Here is a 19,200-nt window from a genome sequence, read left to right as displayed (position 1 = left end):
TCTTTTGGGGGGGGAACTCATTTTGGGGCTGTGTCGCACATTTTAGGGGAGCGCCACTCATTTTGGGGGTACATCCCTCATTTGGGGGGAGAATTGCTCCTTTTGGGGGAAAATCGCTCCTTTTTTAGGGTATCAGCACATATTTTTGGCATAGCATCGCTCATTTGGGGGGAGCATCGCTCATTTTGGGGGGCAAATAGCTCATTTTGGTGCAGGACCTCTCATTTTAGGGGTTCCTGGCTCATTTCGGGGGAGCACCACTCATTTTGGGCAGGAATTGCTCATTTTTGGGATAACATCACACATTTGGGGAGATCATTGCTTGTTTGGAGGAGAATCAGTCGTTTTGGGGCTCCATCACTCATTTTGGAGGAATGTTGCTCATTTGGGGGGGAAGAATTGCTCATTTTGGGGCTCCACTCATTTTTGGGGAGAATCATGCATTTTTGGGCTACGTACATCACTCATTTGGCAGGAGCATCAGATTTTTGGGGYGACCGCTCATTTTTGGAGGAACGTATCTCATGTTGGGTATGAGCACCACTCAWTTTGGGTGGGATTTGCTCATTTTGGGGATAGCATCACACATCCTGGGGGAACATTGCTCATTTGGGGGAGAATTGCTCATTTTGGAGGTGAAAAACACTCATTTTGGGGGAGCTTTGCTCAGAAATCACTCATTTTTGGGGGAGCATCACAGATTTTGGGGTGACATCACTCATTTTGGGGGGACATCACTCCTTAATGGCAGAGCACAAATTATTTCATGGGGTTGCATCTCATTTGCAGAAACACTAGTTTTCAGAGTGCATCACTCGTTTTGGGTGAGATTCACTTGCTTTGAGCAAGCACCAGCCTTTCACGGATCTCGGCGGGGAGCCACGCGTTTCGGGGGCGATTCCCCCGTTTTCGGGGCCGCCGCTGCTCCCTCTGCGCCGGCCCCGGCGGAAGAAGCTCCCAATAAAATACAGGGGCGAAACGTCGTCTCGTAGCACTTTATAATAAATGGACATGAATTAATACTAAATTACAATGAATTCTTTATGAAATTACAGATTACATTCACGCCAGAATCGGTATCGAAAAATAGGCGTTTTCAGCCCGTTGCATCACGTCGCGGCGCCGCCGCCTCCCCCCTCCCCTTTTTTCTCACGGTGGCGGCGGCGATGTCTTCTCAACTCCTCAAGAGCCAAAAAAAAAGGCCAAAGGGGGGGGGGGGAAAAGGGTGATTCTCCCAGCCCCAAAATACTTATTATTGAATAAATCCCACCTTTTTGGGGTGAGGCTGCAGGAGAAAAATGCAATTTTTTTCCYGCGGTGCCAAAGCGAGTTCCCGGCGCTGCTTCCATCCCGCGCCACGTTTTAAGGCGAAATTCTCCCCTTTTGATAGCCTTAAAAATGCTCCCCCCCCTCCAAAAAAAAGGGCATTTTTGCAGAGCCGCGCTCCCCCGGGACTTCTTTGGGGCATTTTTTGGGGGAAAAAAAGACCATTTTCCTGCCCGCGTCCCACCTGGCAGGTGGAGAGAGCAATATCGGGGCTAAATCATCATTTTTGTGACTTTAATTGTGCCCCCCCCCACCCGTGGGGTGATTCTCCAGGTCGCTGTTATGTTTTGAGTGAAAAATCTCTTTTTTTCCATCATTTTTTACCAACTCGGAGACAAAATGCCCCGGGGAAAGTCTCGCTTACGGCAGGTTTTGCCCAATTCTGCGGCCAATCTCAGCCCTTATTAACGAGGGTGGGTGTTTTTCCCGGATTCGCCGTGTTTTTAGCATATAAATTAAAGGATTGCAGGGAGGGGTTCGGCCTTTTCCGGCAAGTCGCATGTCGAGTCCCCAAATGAGAAGGTTTTTGGGCAATTAAACCCTCGGAAAAATCCAGTTTGCGCTCCAGGCTTTGCACTCCAGATGTTTTCTCGGGGTGAAAAACACCGAAAAAAGAGGCGTCCATCCTTCCGCGCCAGGAAATCAAAGCGGTGGGAAGCTGGTGGCAGCTGGGGGGGGGGAAGAAAACGGTATYGCGCGAGAGCAGCTGTCATGGGGGGAACCGGCTTGCACGATGGACGTGCTTTTTATCGAAAAAAAGGGAAAAAGAGGGGGAAAAAAAAAAAAGAAATGGCCACAATTTGTGCCTTGTAAACGTGTCCTTCACTTAAATAAGCCGGCGGGTCGGAGCGGAGCCCGGCGCACTCCCACCGTCCCCGGCGGGGCGTTCGCGGGGGGGGCTGAAATTAGCTTTTTCATTTTTTTTTTTCCTAAAATCTCTTGCTTTCCCCCCGTTTTGTCTCCTCTCCTGGCGGGTTTGGGGGTTGGGCGTCCTCCTTGCGGCGCGGCAGGCGCCTCGCTACTCCAGCGAGTCACTGTGGTCCAAGCCGAGGGCGCCGCCAGGCTCTTCCTCCAGCTCCTCCTCCTCGTCCTCGTCCTCCTCCATCTCGTCTTCCTCCTCCTCCTCGTCCTCCTCCTCCTCGGTGCCGTCGAGGGAGTCGTCGTGGGCCACCAGCATGGCCTGCTGCATGGCCATGGTGGCCGTGGCCGAGGAGAGGGGCTGCAAGTTGTCCATGCTGAGGGAGCCTGTGGTGGGAAAAAAAAAAGGCCCAAAAATTAAAATAATGCCCTGCTGCTCATATAAAAAAGGGGAAAAACACAAATTCACCACCCCCGCGCCTGTATGACCCCAAGCGGGAAGCCCTATCCTCTTTTCTGTTCTTCTTCTCCTCTTCTGTTCTTCTTGGTTTCCTCTTCATCTCCTCTTGTTTTGTCTAGCCTCTTCTGATCTCTTTTCTCCCTTCCTCCACCTTCTCTTCATCGTCTCTTTCATCTTCCTTTCTCTTCATCTTCTCTTTTCACCTTCTCTTCTCATCTAATCTCTTCATCTCTTTTGTAGCTTCGCGACGCACCTCTTGAGCTTCTCTCATCTCGTCTCTTCATCTTCTCTCTTCATCTTTTTCATCTTTTCTACTCACCTCTTCATCTCTTCATCTTCTATCTCTTCATCTCTTCATCTTCTCTCTCCATCATCTTCATCTCTTCATCTCTCTCTTCATCTCTTTATTGTCTCTTCATCTTCTCATCTTCTCAGTCTCTTCATGTTCTGGCTCATCTCCTCTTCATCCTCTTGCTCCTCTTCATCTTCTCTTCAGCTTCTAGTCTCTCTCCTCTTTATCGTCGTCTCTTCATCTTTTCTTTGTCTTCTCTCTTCCCATCTTGTCTAGTCTCTTCTCATCTCTCATCTTCTCTCTTCATCTTCTCCTCTGCTCTCCTCTCTTCCTGCTCTCTCCCCAGCTCCTTGGGAGGTGTCCAAGGTGATGCCCAATGTTGGGGAGATCCCTGAGGAAAAATACCTGAGGAAAAGAGGGATGTTTCGAGGCTGAGGTGACAGCAGCGTGCTGGGTGCCAGGGCCATGATGTGGCCACACAAAGGCCCCGATGGCAATGCGCTTGTGACAGCCAAATGGAAGACCCTTCTTGTGCAGACCTTTTCGTGGGTTTGATCAAGGGCTCTAGATACCCTTAATTACCAACATTGGGTTGTAATTTTACACACGTCGGCCCAGGCTGGTAAGTGCCCCAGGCTGTCCTTACCGTCAGGATTTGTCCCCGAGTTGCCACCCTGCTGCTGCAAAACCCCGGCAGCGATAGAGTTGGGCCAGAACCGCTGGGTGGGCCGGTGCTGAGATTTGATTTTCTTGGCTTTCGGGGCTGGGTCTGGGTTGCTGGCGTCAAGCATGGGTTGCAGGATGCGTCTCCGGGCGTTGATAAACCTTTCCAGGAGAGAGAGGACAGGGAGTTAGCCACAACGGCCAAGAGCATGCCAATAAATCATAGTCGTTATAAAAATGCAATAAATCAGAATATAAAACCCTTTGGAAAAGTGGCTGGGTGGCCCAGAAAGCTGGGGGGTTTTTTTTACCCTGCTTCATTTGTTTGTGGTTTGTTCTATCATTGCACTGATTTTTCCAGCTATTAATCGCAGTGGGAAAATACTGGCTGCTACATCTCGGGCTGGCCAGGAGAGGGCACTGAGTCATCGCAAATGAACGCCGACAATTTAACACCTTAAATAAATCCAAGCACCGTCTCGTATCCCACAATGCCTTACACAGAGGCTAATTGCAAAACTTGTCCCATATTTTGGGTTTAAGCGATTTTAAGGCTGCATTTTCGGCTATGCAACGAGACCGTGAGAATGCTCTGGCGTATCTGGCACAACATTGCATACCCAAAATAGGAAGGGGGATATTTTTAAGCATCCTCTCTCAAAAGAGACTTATGGGGAGTCAGTTACTTGTGGCGTATCAGCACGTAGAGGAGGCCTCATGACTGTCCAAAACCATGAAGAAAAAGGCCCCGGTTGCACGTCACGCACTGCAGAACGCACTCACCAGTTGTTGACTTGCAAGAGCGTCAGGTTGGTTTGGGCCGCAATTTGCCGCTTCTCATCCTCTGTCGGGTACGGGTGCTGGGAGAAGAGAGACGGCAGCAACGTTACACCCCCACGGGGAGAAACGGCAGCTCCGGAAACGAAAAAATGCGTGTTATTTCATTTTTCCACCCTCCCCAAAATCTGGCATTTTTTCCCATTTGCAAGACGCAAGGCTTGACCGGTGGCCAAGCATCCCGCCGTTTCCCTGGCACTCTTAGCACTGTTCTTGAAGTAATGGAAAATTTTTCATTAGTCTTAGCAATTTTCCCATCGTTTTCTAATTCCACTTGAAAAAAACCTACCCACTATACTGTGCTAAAAATCCTCCCTTTTGAATMCCAAATTTCACTCAAGCCAGTCCCACATGTCATTTCCTGGAGCCCCAGGCCAACGGCGCCTATCCTCCCAACCAACCAAAAGTTGCCTGGCAAAGTGGCACGCAGGCAAATCTGCAAAGTTGCTGTTAGTCCCTCTTGCAAAAAAGAGCTCCAAGAAAATATTCAGCCTAAGGAAGCATTTCTAGCAGGATCATGGAGTAATTTAAGCTGGAGATATCCTAGCGGGAAGCTCAACCATGTGCCAGCAGTAAGGACTAGTGGGAGGGTGGAGCCCATCCCAACGCCGCATCTCTGCTGGTGGAGGAAYGATTTTTTTCTCACTTTCCATCCCATCTCACATGATGGGGCACCTGGGAGGAACCAGCTTCTGATCTTCCAAATTCTTCTTTAGAGCGGCAAAACTGCAACTGGGCCCTCTTAAACACCGGCATGGTGTGGGAGATGGATGGCAGCATTGTGAGATGGCCACCCAACGTGGTGACCCCCTGGTCCTGGGTTCGGTCAATCCAAAATTTTCCAGGAGAAATAGCAAGAAGTTCCCAACCAGCTGCAGAATGTCTTCAGGACAATCTCCAAGCCATGATCTTCCCCACGTTGACCCTTCGAACTATTATTTTTCATTTTTAGATGGCTAGACACAGCAGAGACCTGAAATTTTGGTCTTCCGGCAGGAGTAAGACCCTACGAATTGGTGTGTGACCATGTCCAGGCAATGAGGCTCCACCACGTCCTTCTCCCTGAAGGACCTTATAGAAGGACCTTTTCTTCCACGAAAAAACTCAATTTAGCGATTTGGAGTGCTAAAAACACTCAACACCGAGAGGCTCCCTCACCCACTTGCAGAAACTCTTGCAAAACTCTGCAATTGGATTTGGCGCTGCCGGCTGAACCCAACACTGCTTTTTTTCACCTATTTTTCCAGCTGTTTCACAATAAGTAGCGGGGGCCAAAGCTTTCCAGCCGTACAAACCCAGCTGGAGTTTCTCCAAAAAAAAAAATCCCAGCTGGTTCCCGTGAGGTCCCCAGTGTGCCGCCGAACCCAACGATGCCGCACTGATTGTATCACAGCCGCCCCGGTGCATGCAATCAGCATCTGAGCTTTTTTTAGCCTGGTTATGCAGGAAAGGTGGTTTTTTTTTTTTAGCTTTTTGCCCCACTTCCAGCTATACACCCCCATCCTGGGCCAGCGGGCTCCTTGCACCCAAGCCCGGTGGCACCCTCCGGCTCGCTAGGCGCCTGTGCACCACCGAAACGGTAAAACAGGCCAATTTTGCATTTCAGTTTCTCACTCTAGGGTCAGCCAATGGGCTGGGATAAACCCAAGAGTGTCCACGGGGTGAGCTTTTGTAGCAAAGCCACCTGGGTTTGCCCCAAAGTGGGACAAATTACAGCCCCACCGGGCGTCTCAGCCCAAAAATCGCCCCATCGGGGGCCGCAAAGCCGGCCGCGGTCCTCACCATGAGATGCTGGAAGAGCCACGAGCGCATGATGTTGGTGGCGTGTTTCGGCAGGACGCCCCGCTTGTTCTTGGACTTCTTGTCCTCACCGTCGAGGAGCGAGGTGAGATCCAGGTTCACCTGCCAGTGAGACGGACACCTGAGCCGCGGTCAAAACGGGGCAAAATGGCCCCAAACAGGGCTCTGAGCAGGAAAACCGAGAAGGCATCACTGCCCAGAGCAGGCGCCGGCCAGGGGAGAGGATGCTCCCAGGCGGTTTGGCCGGCTTTTTCCCCAAATTTGCATTCAAGTCTTTCTCCTACGCTATTTACCCACTTTATATTTCTGACTTGTGGCAATCGGTGCACCCTTTTTTTTGGCGATTTGCTTTCTGCCCGCTGGTGGTAGCATCAGGGTCAGACCAAACCGTGGTGCCGACATGCAGCTACGGAGGAAAACCCTTTCAGCTAAAAAAAAAAAAAAGGGGAAAAAAATCCCCAGAAGATGGAGCTGACTTTCCAAACCACTGTTTGCCACTTGCAGATTCATTAACCCCTTGCAAATCTGCGCTTTTTACTCCGGTGTTTCCCATGGCACAACATGCCCATGCTTCAATTTGGCCATTTGGGAAAATTTGGGAGTTTTGGCCCATTCGCCCCCGCAGGTTTGCTGGATACCTCCGGTGACGGCCCAGATATATTTATTTATTGCTCTATTTTGTTGGACTGTTTTGGCACGGCTCCTTTGCCAATTCGCCGCTGCCTAAAGTGATAAATCACTCTGTTTTCACCCAATCTGTATGCAAAAAAGCTTGGCGGGCATCAGGAGTAAAAAAGTGGGGAATGACCCCAAAGTGAGCTTTGCAGATGGAGTTAATTAGCCTTCCTTGCTAATTAAAAATTTGGGACCATCTGAGGATTGAATTTATTGATAAATTGGTTATTATCGCAATTCCCGTGGCCCCAGCGCAGCAGTGCCTGGGCGCTGCCCAGGTGTTTGTGCTCTTTTAATTAATTTTTGCCCTAAATTGGGAAACGCATCAGTGAATTCCTGCTTGGTTTAGAAGCCACCGGTATCTCTGCAGCTGCAAAAACACCGGGAAAGGGAAATTTGAGGTTTTTTGGGCGTCTTACCTGGGCGTTGGGGAGCTGCAGGGCGCCGGGGGCGATGGCTTGGGCGAGGACCTGGCCCTGCGACGTCACCATCGTCACGGGCTGGTACAGGGCTCCGCCTGTGGGAAAAAGGGCTCGTGGAGGGGAAACGGAGAAAAAAAAAATACCCCAATTTCTGGATTTCCCCATTTCACAAAAATACCTGGCACGGCCGGAGAGCTTCCGGTGCTCATGGCGAGGTTGCCCGGCGGCAGGGCGGCTGCCGGCAACACGATGCCCGGCGGTGGGTTGGAGGCAGCCGGCAACGCTGCGGGCGAGCTCTGCAGCATCTCCTGCGGGGGGAAATCAAATATATATATATATATATATATATATATATAAAAATATATATATATAAATTTTTTTAATAAAAAAGTTAAAAAAAAATGCAAAAATGCAACGCAAAAGCTTGACGCAGCAGCCCCCAAATCGTGGCTCATCCAGGAGCGCTGGCGGCATTTCGGATGCCCACGGCAACACTTTTTTCCACCTTTATTTTTTTTCCCCTGTGGGTTTCACAAGGGAAATTGCCAAAAAAAAAAGGGGGGAGGGGGTTCCCCCTTGCTGCAAGTGGAAAAAAAACGGGAAAAGAGGTATTACGCTTTGCAAAGCGGCCAATTTCTGTCTTCCCAAACTCTTCCCTTTTGTCCAGCTACTATTTCCATTAAGGAAAAAGAGCAAGAAAAGGGATTTTCTTCTAAAATATGAATGCTCCTTTCTCATCTTTTGGCTGCAGTAGCATTAAAGAGAGTTTTGTAATAATCTGGGGCCGGCACCATGTTTAAAGAGGAAGCAAAATCCGAAGCGTGCAAACGGCCACGGGCCGCTAAAAGCAGCCGCGGGAAAAAAAACAGCGGTGGTTGGTTCCTGCTAGAATTATTTAAAAAAAAAAACACAAAAATTTCAAATAAAAAATAATAAAATCGGGCCGCTGGTTTTGGTAGTTGGGATTAATCGCTCATCGCCGCTGCGGGCACCCAGCGACAAGCACGACCCCGCTCTAATAAACCCCCATTTGCCGGCATTCCTGGTGCCGTTAAGGATTGTTTTGCCAAAAAAATGGGATTTTCTTCCCCTGGCGCCGCAACGTTAGCTTTTGCCTGTGAGCAGCAATTGGGAAAAGCACGAACGGAAGGATTATTTGAGTATTTCATGATAAAAATCTGATATTTTGGGAATACGGGCYGAGGCGTTGCAACCAGCAAGGCACATCCCAGATGTGTAGGATTTTTTTTTGTGCATTACGCCAGCGATATTTATGTAATTATCATTTCAGAAGAAGCCCGAGATAGCGATATATCTATAATTTGCCCAGCTGCGATGGAGATAAAACTGCACGCGTTGTATGTAATAAAATTGGGATTTCTCCCCCCCTCTCTTTTTCTGCCCGTTTTTTTCCCATTCAGCCTCGTTTTTTTCCCCAGCGTCTCCCCGTTGAACAAAACGCCAACCCAAGGAGCTCCCCGTTCACCTTTTGATTCAATCTGAAATTCATTTGCATGCGTTTCTTCGAGAAACATTATTTCTTGGGTTAAGACACGAGGATTTCGCTGCGCTATTTCCAAGAGACAGCAACACCGGAAAATCAAAGCGGTTGGAAAAAAGCCGTAGTTCCTCCCTTCCCTTGCAATAAAACAAAAGACGGTAATTTTGAGCGCACAAAGCCGTAATTTTATAGCGAAGGATGCCGGGGTAAGGAGGGACGGCGCGTCGTTTAGCGGAGGGGGGAGGGGGTTCGAAACAGCATTTCCCATTGCTGGGCAAAAAATGGCCCTTTTTGGTGCTTTTTTTGGATCCAGCACAAACATTTCCCTCGGCAGTTCAGGGTTTTTTTGTTTTTTTTTTAATCTTTTTTCTCCCGCGCAGCGGTTATGAACAAACTCTGATTTGCCTGCACACCTTTGAAACAAAAACATTGGCTGGGCTTTTTGTCCCTCACAAAGCCACCGAAACAAATGACGAGCATGCCACTAAAACCTTAATTTTCTTTTTAATATATATCCTTCTCCCGGCTCTGGCGTTTCGTGGTGTGGTCTAAAAAACGAGGCATCCTCAGCATAAGGAAACCAAAACCCGGGAGTTTTTGCAAAGCCTCCAAGCTGCCACATGAAGAACAGGGTGGAAATATTTATATGTTTCCATAAAGCCATGTTCTGCTCCTCGGAAAGCTTCGAAATGTGGCTAGGAGCAACCAGAGCTTTGGGTTGGCCTCCAGTGCTCCTCTGCCATCTCGTTTTTCCACGATTCACCCAAAAAAGATGGGTGTCCAAAGACTGTTTTTTGGAAGAAATTTCTGGGGGATGATCCCAATGCTGGAAGGAGAAACTCCCATCTCCAGGTGCTCCCATCTAGGTGGGTCACTGTGACTTCTCAAGGAGATATGACCATCCAGAGAGACATTTTGGTGGCATTGTGGAGAATTGTCCCAAAACACCAGCTCGGTGGCATGCAAAAAAGGCAGAGTATTAGGAATTATAAGAAAAGGACATGAGAGAAATTTATGGCGTTTCCATGTCTTCACTGCAGGACACCGTTTTGTCTCCCCAGCAACGCAAAACCAGGGAGACCCAACAGAAGTACAGGCTCTGCGGTAAAATAAACACAGACAGATCTCCACGGAGCATAAAAAAATATAGTTCACATCTTAAAGACATTGCGTCACGAACATCAGCCAACTTACACTACGCTTGCTATTCCGTCGCGTTGGAAAATGTTTCCTATTTTAAGATTAAGGTCTCAAAGAAGTCGAAACGTTTCTGGCAATTTGGACACTTCAGTATAAAACATGTATCACTAGGTGTCTCTGCAGATCCGTCTTGGTGCCCGAACCTTACACAGCTCTACGGCAAAACGCCATTTGTCCAAATTCAAAGGCGGTTTAACGAGGAAGGCAATCTCGTCCATATCTCTTCCGAAAGAAGACGAGTGTCGACGACCAAGTGCTCAAACATGGACTAACGTCCTTCTGCTGGCTCTTTATAAGACAATCATTTATTTTTGGAGGGCCCGTAGCTGCCTAAAAACTCTTCCTAACTTTGTGCAATTTATTTGTGTGGGAGTTAAAATATTGGGGAAAAAAACTGTGCGTCCACCAAGGAAGAGCTGACCAAGCTTGAACATGGGCCAAAGGACTGAGAGGGCTCCTTTCCGCATGGATGGATGGGTGGAAAGGGATGAAGAAATGTTGGCTTGAAGTAACACAGAAATAAAGACGTGTCCACACAGCAAAACTTGGATAAATTAAGGTCGAGATGGAAAAAGCTGCCTTAAGTCAGGCCAATCCAACCCAGGCCTACAACTGGGACTAGAAATGGGTGCAAGACAAGGAAAATTTGTTCGGAAAACACCCCTCTGACCGCTGCTAGGACCTGTTGCTTTGGCTCCAAACAGGAGCCAAAAACCAGAAGATTTAACCTGAATTAGACCTCAGTGGTGCTTCGATTCCCACACGAAGCAGCAGGGATGGGCTTTGGGATGGTTTTTTCCTCGCGGGAGAAGCAACGTTGGGAGCGTCAAAGGGCCCTTTGCTGTCCAAGGAGAGTCTTTGCATGAGTTGAGTCAGTTTTTAAGAGCTGATCTGGATGGGTGGTTTTCTCCCCACCATACRACAAGCCGCTCACTTCACCTCCCCTCGTCCGAAAAAGCAGAAAAATATTCATTAAATGAAGGAAGGGAGTTACAAAGTGTCCGAGGAGGACTCAAGGGAGAGGAAGAGCCCCATGGAGGAGACAAATTGAAGAGAAAAAAAGGTGAGAAAAAAATGGAATAAGGGGAATTGCTGAATTAGGAGAGATTAGGTTGCACATCCTGAGTCCATGAGCTGCAATGAAGAGGCTAAAACTCCTCCGCAGAACAGAGCGGGGGACAAAATAAGAAAGCAATTGGGAAAATGGTGTAAAAAGGAGTCTGTAAGGTAACTGAAGGCTGGGAGAAAGGAAAAACCCAACTTTCCGTCTGAAGTTGGCCAACTCCAAGAGCCACTGGTGAAGCTGCACGGCGAATTTTGCACCTTGAGTTCACCCGCGGGAGAAATTACGGGGCTTTTCCCCACGACAGACAGTGTCTATCCAGTTCAGGCCAGTAATTCCTGGGTTTTTTTCTCCCCATCATCGCACAAAGCCCGAGTAACACCAGGCCATGGGCCATCCTTCTTGGAGACCCCCAGGGAAACCCAACAGTGATTCTCCCGCGATGATATTTTGCAAGCTTTTGCTGCCGTTTCGGTTGACACTGGGTTATCGAGTAGCCCAAATTTTTTCAAGCATGCTGTCAGATGGTCAAAAGCTTTGCAAAAAACTAAAACAACTCATTTTCACACCTGGCCGATCAGTCTCACAAGATGATTGATACATAAGCGATATAAATACCCTTGAAAAAAGCTATTTGCTAAGAAACCTCATTGACTGATATTAATCACATTTCCAGCCTTTAGGCTTTTTTTAATTCCTAGATTAGTGGCCGCTTAGCTCTTTTACTTCCCTTCAGCAGGAGATTAATAGGACGAGAATTAGCAAAGTCATCCCCTTTGCCATTTTTAAATCCCGATCGCTTGATGGCATCTCTGGCAGATCCCTAGCTTTTAAGACATTTTCGATGCTAACAGACCTGGATAAAGAGCATTTCAACCCATTTTCCTTAAGTTTTTTTCACACAAACTCACGGATACTCGACGATTTGAAGCACTCGGGTGCTAGCCACGGTTCAGCTGTGCAATAATAAAAAGTTTGCCCTTATTATCGCCATCGAAACATCCTCCCCACCTGAGCATGGCGGAGTTGGCAGCTCATTCAGCCGCCACCGGGAATTTTCCAGCTCCCGTTGCCCGTTTTTGCCAAAACCCCTCCGTTTCAAGCCAGCATGCAAATCCGGAGTCTCCCCGGTTTCTCCGATTTCCCGAGCGGCCTCCGAGTCTCGCTCCGGTTTCTCAAAATGGCACCGGCGAAATCGGAGGCGCCGGGAGCGGGGGCACTGGGCGCCGCTCCCCGGGGCTGCTATTTTTCCAAAGGCTCGTGCTAATTTTCTGATACGATCCCCACCTCTTTGTGAGCCGCTAAATCCTCATTACTTTTCCTGACCGATGCATTCTAATTAGATCAACACTTTAAGGAAGGAAGGGGGGGGGAGGAAAAAAAAGGGAGGAAAAAAAAAAAAAGAAAGAAAATTCACAATAGCCACAGGACGGCTTTCCATCTCATTAACTCCTCACTTATTATTTTCAGGAAAATTACTGATAAAACCGGGCATCTCCATTTGCCGGGACTCGGAGCTTCGTCGGCTCCTATCTAACATCTCTCTCATCGCCCGGGATGCGAGCCGTTGCCATGGTGACCCACAATAATAGAAACTAATAAATTACAAACGAGATGCTCGTCGAGCAATTATTGTTCCCTTTGATGCCGGCGTCTCGCTAATTTTGATCATAAGGAACGGCGCAATAAAGCGGCGGAGGGATAATAAGTCCGTTTCTGGAGACGACGAGAAAATCGAGAGAGGCCAGGTTTTTTAGATCAGTGATTAAGTGGTTTGGCTCTTTCCGGAAATCCAAATAAGAAATACAACTTTTTTTTTTGGTCTTTTTTTTCCTCCCAGCGGCGAGAGGCCGGTAGCGCTGCCGCGGGAGTTTTGCGCTCGGCAGCACGTGGAGCCGAGCGGCCGAAAACAACTCTTTTGCCTAAAAAGACCGGAAGAAAATGCCAAGCGCTGTTTGGGGACGTTCTGACTGTTTTGGGGGAAGAAATATGAAAAAAACCATTGCCGCTGAGCTGGCACTTTGGGGGCACATCGTTGCCAAACCCCCCTGGGAACCTCAACCCAGAGAGAAGATTTGGGGATTTCGGCCCTGAGTGCCGCTTGCTTTGGCCGTTTCTGCTGGTATTTCGGCATTTTTTTGGCCAGCTCAGCATCCCTGGGGCATTTTGTTGCTTTTTTTTAATCCTTTTTGCGGTGTTTCCACTTACCTTCCCACTTGTACCAGACATGCCACCGGTTTGGCTCTCCAAGCTACGGCCCCGCGCACCAAATTTGCCATCCGTTAATTACGCAAATCAGCGTTTTATTAATGCTACGCGGTCCCGTTCTACGTTATTTACGCAAATTTGGTCATTATCCAAAAAAATATCACAGCGTGGCCCAGGGGGCAGCCAGCAAGGCACCCTGCTGCGGCAAGACGACGGCGCCAAGATGCCCGAGCGGCTCCAAAATACAGGGCAAAAGAAGCGGAGGAAACAGCAGCGTTTCTGCTCCGCCGCGAAAAAAAAACAGCATTTTCTTGCAAGGCTTTTGCAGGGCGCCAACGCAAAATTCCCACGGTTCCCATCCAACCTGCCCAAGGCTCCTCTGCTTCCCGCCAGGCATTCAACCACCTGCAAATAAACCCTGATTTATCGGATTTTTTTTTTTTAATTTTAGGAAAGAACGGCGTGACAGTGAGCATCAGGGTTGCGTTTTGCAAGCGATCCCCAACAAAACCCATGCCAAATAAGTAATAATAAACCCCATTGCGGGATACGGGTCTTTTTTTTTAATTATCTTTTTTTTTTTGATTTTTTTTTATTAAATTCCAGGGCTCGCCGGGATGTCACCAGGGGAAAAGGCGAAGACGTGGGCGCGCGTTACCTGGGGGTGGAGGTTGAGGGAGGCCTGGCTGGGCGAGTAGGGCCCGCCGAGGTCGTTCCTGAGTAGGTTGTCGCTGTGCATCTTGGTTTTGAGGCAGGTGATGTAGCGGTTGCAAAAGTCCTTGCACAATTCGTTCACCTTCTCCAGCTCCAGGAGGTGAATGCGCAGCACCTGGATCGCCTTCACCATCTAAACGAGAGGGAAAAGACGGGGGTTAATCAATGCATCCAAAATCCTTTTTTTTTAGCTTGCTGGTCCAAAAAATGAAGATTTCCACCAAAATCCATCTCCAAGGTGGAAATTTCAGACTTCTTTCGCCCTTCCCGGCCAGAATTTCTCTGCAATCCCACCTGGTGAAAATTCACAATAATTAACCGTTGCCTTTCTGGGGAATGTCCCCAAAAAATCGGAGCTGAGGATCCGGATGGAAAAACGTGGGGGTTTTTTATCCTCAGCAGGCCACTCTTTCGAAATAACGAGATTACGGGGCCGCAACGCCACCATAAGCTGTTGCCGGCGCAAAGCCTGGGCCTCATTAAAACGTACCCCATAAATGTTAAAAAATTTACACATAAACCATTCCTCTCGTGGAGCTGAAACCTTAAGTTTTACAGCCGCTGTTTGAAATCTTGCATAATATATAAAATCTCAGCTATTCACTCCGGGGCAATAAAGCCGGTTTTATGTAACAAAACGTCTTTGCATTTCAAAGGGTGTTTTTCAACTTGCAAATTTTAGTGGTCATCTTTACAAACTGTTAGTCGCCGAGGTCTGGAAACAGATCCCCAAAACCCGAGCTCTGGCCGCAGGCTCCGCCGCAGGGGGACAACGTTTCTCACGAAGCGGTTTGCAAAAGCCGGGGGGGGGGAGAAAAAACCTTTTTTTCCTCTTTTTTTTTTTCTCATTTTGCTTTCTTTTCCTCCTCGGCGCGGGGGGCAGCGGGACAGAGTCGCGCCCTCCGCATCGCCCCGGCAGTCACGGCCATGAAAGTCACTATTCAAGGGCAAAGGCAAGACGACCCGCCACATCGACATCTCAAAAATAAATCTCTCAATTATCTCAGCTCATTTGCTTAGGGTCTCATTTTATGTCCCTGCTCCGCTGCGCCGTATATCTGTCCGGATAAAGAGTTACAGTCGGACGGAGTACGTGCACGGGGTTGTAAAAAATACAGATGCTGAATTAATTGACTGTGTGGCACTCAGCAGCTGATTGAGTTGATAATGGGGAGATCTGACCTTTTTCTAATTTCTAATTATGTGCATCTCGGCTGCGAGGAATACATGACTCTTATTCTAATGATCGCTAACGCCGCTGGCCTTTTCAGCGCCGCTTCGCCATGAGCCGCGGCGGCCCCTTCCCAGGAAGCTGGCGGCATTCGGAAAAAAAATGTTTTAAATAAGCCGGATAGCGCAGATTTTGGCCGGCGGGTCGCAGCGGCTCTCAAACGGGTGGAAATATTGAGCCAGTGCCGTCCCGGGTCAGATTTTTCCCCTTTTTAGGTCCAGCAGCCCGCTGCATGCAAGCCGCCACAGGTGGATTGAGCTTTGGCAGCAACCCAGGAGAGCTGCTCCCAAACGGACTATTTCAGGCCCAGAAAACACAATCGATGGGTTTTTCTAGGAGAAAAGAGTCAAAATAGACTGGAGACTCTGCTATAGATGGAAATTGCTTTTCCTCCCCAGAACTTTAGACTTCCGGTCGGCTCCAGCATCCCTTCATCCTTGCTACACCGTTGGACCCATTTTAATCTCATTTAACGCCATGGGGGTTTTTTGCTCAATGATTGATGGGTTTTCAGCCCAAAAACCTACACTGCCTTTCCCAAAACACATGTTGCTTTTTCATGTTTTTGGTTGTCCCTGGCTCGGCCGGACTGGGCTTTTCCTGCTCTCCACAGCTTGGGCCTCCCTCCAAGCTCTTTACTGTAATGTCATATAAATTTGGGCCAAGCTTTTAGGTATACAAGGTAATAAATATTCCAGGCTCTTGGTGCGAGTATCTTCCGAGCAGCCCCCATAAATAATTCCTCTTCCTTATTGATCTGTTTTACACCCATAACATCAACTCGGCCTTCAGGATGGTTGTGACACCTTCGCATCGTCCCGGAGCAGCTTCTGGTTTTGTCTACTGGACGTCACGAAATGGCTTTGGTATTTGCAAATGAGGCTTAGCACACCTTGTAATTTGGAGGTAGGGGGCTTGGTGTGTACCCCCAAACTGGTGATAGCTCCGCCGAGCTGGTCTCGAACTCAAGATCTTGCAAAACCCCCTCCACGAGTTGAAATCGGCCATAAGAGCTGCAAGAGTTTCAAGACCTCCTCGGCTTGCAAACCGGCACCGGCCGTAAGGCATGGAAGAGTTTCAAGACCTCACTGACCTTAAAATGTGCTTGCAGAGCACCCAGGGGTTGAGCTGAGACAGCAGGAGACGTTAGACCTAGTTTGGCCAAGACAACATTGGTAAAATTGCCCAAACCATTGATATGTCACTCTCTTTTCAGAAAAGGTCTCATTTTGACCCGTTTCTTGGAGACGAGCGCACCCATTCTGCAGCATTGCAGGCGAGCTGAGCTGACGGCCAACCCAGCCCACTCAACCCAACCCAGTCCAACCAACCAACGAACCCAACCCAATCCAACTAACCAACCCAACCCAAACCAATCAATCAAACAAACTAACCTAAACACATGATGGTTTATGGTGCACTGAGGAACAGTGCTAATTCCTCCAAGCTTGGGGTGCAAACCAGCCTCCAGGCTTGCCAGTTCCCATGCAATGCTTTGACCCTGAGGTGTTTGCGAGGAAAACTACTCTACAAACGGGCTCGGGTCCACTTCTGCTGGGCTTTTATGGGGAACGCGCTGGAGAAGGTATAGCGAGGTCTACTGAGAGCAGCACCAAGGAAGCCAGTGCTATAAATTTGGGGTATGTAGAGGTTTTTAAGCACTCAGAGCAGCCATGTGGACCTCCAAGATGTTGTCCAAGGGGTGTGCCCCCATAATTCATTCTCCACCCACTTGTCCCCCCGCAAAGCACACACACAAAAAGCATCTAGCAACTGCCGTCCCATGTTTACCAGGTTGTCCAGCTCGGGGTCATCACTGAAGAAGGGTTTGTGCTCCTGCTCCTGCTGGTGGACAAAGTTCTCGATGTCGACGTCAAAGCTGGCCGAGGTGATGCACTCGGAGCCCTGCGTCGCCTGCTCGCACTTCTCGAAGAGTAACGTCAGCAGCGGGAAGAGCGGGTGCCTGCAGAGGTGAGAGGGGGCCGCCGTTAATGCCACGGGACAGCCCCGTACACCTGCCTACCCTGCCAGATCCCGACCATGCAAACCTCACCCCCGCAAGCCAGAGCTGAAACGAAGCCTGACCCCCCCCCGAGGATGCACCGGAGCTCAACGTGAACTCAGCCAGACCTTTTCCCTGCAAGGTGGAAACCCCCCAAAAGAGAAATGCATCGTTCTCTGCTCTGGGCATGCCTTCTCCTCCGTCTGGGTCCTTTTCTGCATAGCGCTGAAAGCCCGCAGAAAGGATGCACCACCGCTTCGAGGCACTTCTGCAGTATTTTCTGCTGGGAAAAGGCTGCCTCGCTCTGCTGCACCTTGGGGGATATCCCTGGGGGGAATCCTGGAGGTTCGGCATCATCGGAGCAGGGACTTCCTCTCGGTGCTCTCCTCCGCCTTGGCATTTGTGCTCTCCTTCAGCTTTGCATTTTGTGCTCTCCTCTGTCTTTGCATTTCATGCTCCCTTCCATTTTTGCATTTTAGGCTTCAACATCTCTCCTGGGATTGAGCCCCACGATGACCCRCTCCTCAAAGACTCCAGAGAGCTCCTCATGCCTCGCGCACCCAAAAGCACATCCCCTAAATCCGTGCTGACCACCTTACAGCCCATCAAGAGCAGCACTCCCTCCAGCGTGGCCCATTTCACCCCAAAATGTGGGTCAGTTTGAGACGCCGCATGGGAAGAGACTGCTATTTCTATCCGCCTGTGGCTCCGTGCGTTGATCCTCCCTCGGGAGGGCTCTGCACTGCCACTGAGCAGATCTGTGATGGCATACGAAATCAAAGAACATAAAAAACCCACTTCTTCACCTGTATCGCCAGTGAGCTCCCTCTTCCAAAACACGCTTGCAATCCTCAGCACTCCCCTCCAACCGCAACACTAAATCAGTGCAATATAAAATATATATGTACATCACACCGAGCATGGGAAAAACACGAAGACAACCGGTCAGTGCAACCCTAAATGAAGACAACCCTCTCCGTGCATGCAATTTTTTTAAAATGGGAATATTTCTGGCGACTTGGAGGCAAGAAATGCAAAATGCTGCCACGTAGGTTGTTCCCCAGTGGCTGCAGCCGCTGGACCCCAGTTATTCCCTAGATGAGCAGTGGGATTTGGGAGACTGCTGTCTCTCCTTTGGATGATTACCCTAAAATAACACACCTGGGCGTTCACCATGGCATTATTGGGGGTGCTAGTAATATGAAACGGTATAAAAAGTATCATAAGTATGGGAAAAACCCAATTTTGGCCCAGAAGAGAGGCTGATGATCTCTTCCAATCTCTCCCTTTTTGCAGATCTTTTCCACCTCAGGGATTTTTTTTTCCCCTGTTTTCCACGTTTCTGCATCTCCTCCATTTCAGTTGAATCCATCGAGATGTCACAGGACTAGGGTTTGCATCCAAAAAGGAACCTCACAGCTTATTCCCGGCGCTGGAGAAAACGGAGCGCAAGGTGCATGACGGGGGTTAATCCAAAGAATATTTCTGGGCAGGAGAGGTCCTCACCAAAAATGCCAAAACAACTTTTTTTCCCCCCGTTCCCGCAGCAAAGCCCAAAAGGGGTTTCCACAGAAAGTCATATTTTGGGGCAGGACGGCAAAGCGGTAGCCGGGAGCAAAAGGGGAAGAAATTGCCCGTGTCACGATTCGCGCCTGCAATTTCCCACATGCCAGCCATGTAATAATTAGGATTTAAATAGCATCATTTTGCATGTACAAGGTTTTCAGGTTGCCATTTCATGCTGACTCCGTTTCCTTCGGGCAGTTGCGCTTTTGCTGCTGAAAAGCCGGTTGTCGGACGCTTCCTCGAACCCGCTGGATTAGCCGGGGCCGAGCTGGAGGCTGTCGAAGGGGTTAAACCCTCGGCTAAATCTTCATTTGCAGCCACTAATACTGCAGCATATTAGAGCCTAATCTCGCCTGATCCCAGTTTAATGCAAGATTCGCCG

The 19,200-nt window shown here is 49.1% G+C and overlaps 2 protein-coding genes across 2 annotated transcripts in view; one reads left to right on the top strand and one right to left on the bottom strand.

Annotated features, from left to right (window-relative positions):
* FEZ1 (fasciculation and elongation protein zeta 1) overlaps positions 1-1,090 on the top strand; it is a 13,916-nt gene extending 12,826 nt beyond the window's left edge. The window contains exon 9 of the mRNA XM_026069037.1: positions 1,056-1,090. Coding sequence (XP_025924822.1) covers positions 1,056-1,090 — 35 coding nt within the window. The remainder of the gene's footprint in view (positions 1-1,055) is intronic.
* A 1,190-nt stretch (positions 1,091-2,280) lies between these two features.
* PKNOX2 (PBX/knotted 1 homeobox 2) overlaps positions 2,281-19,200 on the bottom strand; it is a 55,337-nt gene continuing 38,417 nt past the window's right edge. Inside the window, exons 7-14 of the mRNA XM_026069042.1 lie at positions 17,042-17,213; positions 13,964-14,152; positions 7,512-7,641; positions 7,331-7,428; positions 6,219-6,338; positions 4,383-4,459; positions 3,583-3,761; positions 2,281-2,571 (exon numbers count right to left, since the gene is read on the bottom strand). Of these exons, the coding sequence (XP_025924827.1) occupies positions 2,345-2,571; positions 3,583-3,761; positions 4,383-4,459; positions 6,219-6,338; positions 7,331-7,428; positions 7,512-7,641; positions 13,964-14,152; positions 17,042-17,213 (1,192 nt within the window). The 3' untranslated portion in view covers positions 2,281-2,344. The remainder of the gene's footprint in view (positions 2,572-3,582; positions 3,762-4,382; positions 4,460-6,218; positions 6,339-7,330; positions 7,429-7,511; positions 7,642-13,963; positions 14,153-17,041; positions 17,214-19,200) is intronic.

The sequence above is a fragment of the Apteryx rowi genome, unplaced genomic scaffold, assembly GCF_003343035.1.
Source record: "Apteryx rowi isolate R43461 unplaced genomic scaffold, aptRow1 scaffold_1053, whole genome shotgun sequence".
Lineage (NCBI taxonomy): Eukaryota > Metazoa > Chordata > Aves > Apterygiformes > Apterygidae > Apteryx > Apteryx rowi.
The sequence above is the reverse complement of the archived record's forward strand: the minus strand, read 5'-3'. Positions and strand labels throughout refer to the sequence as shown.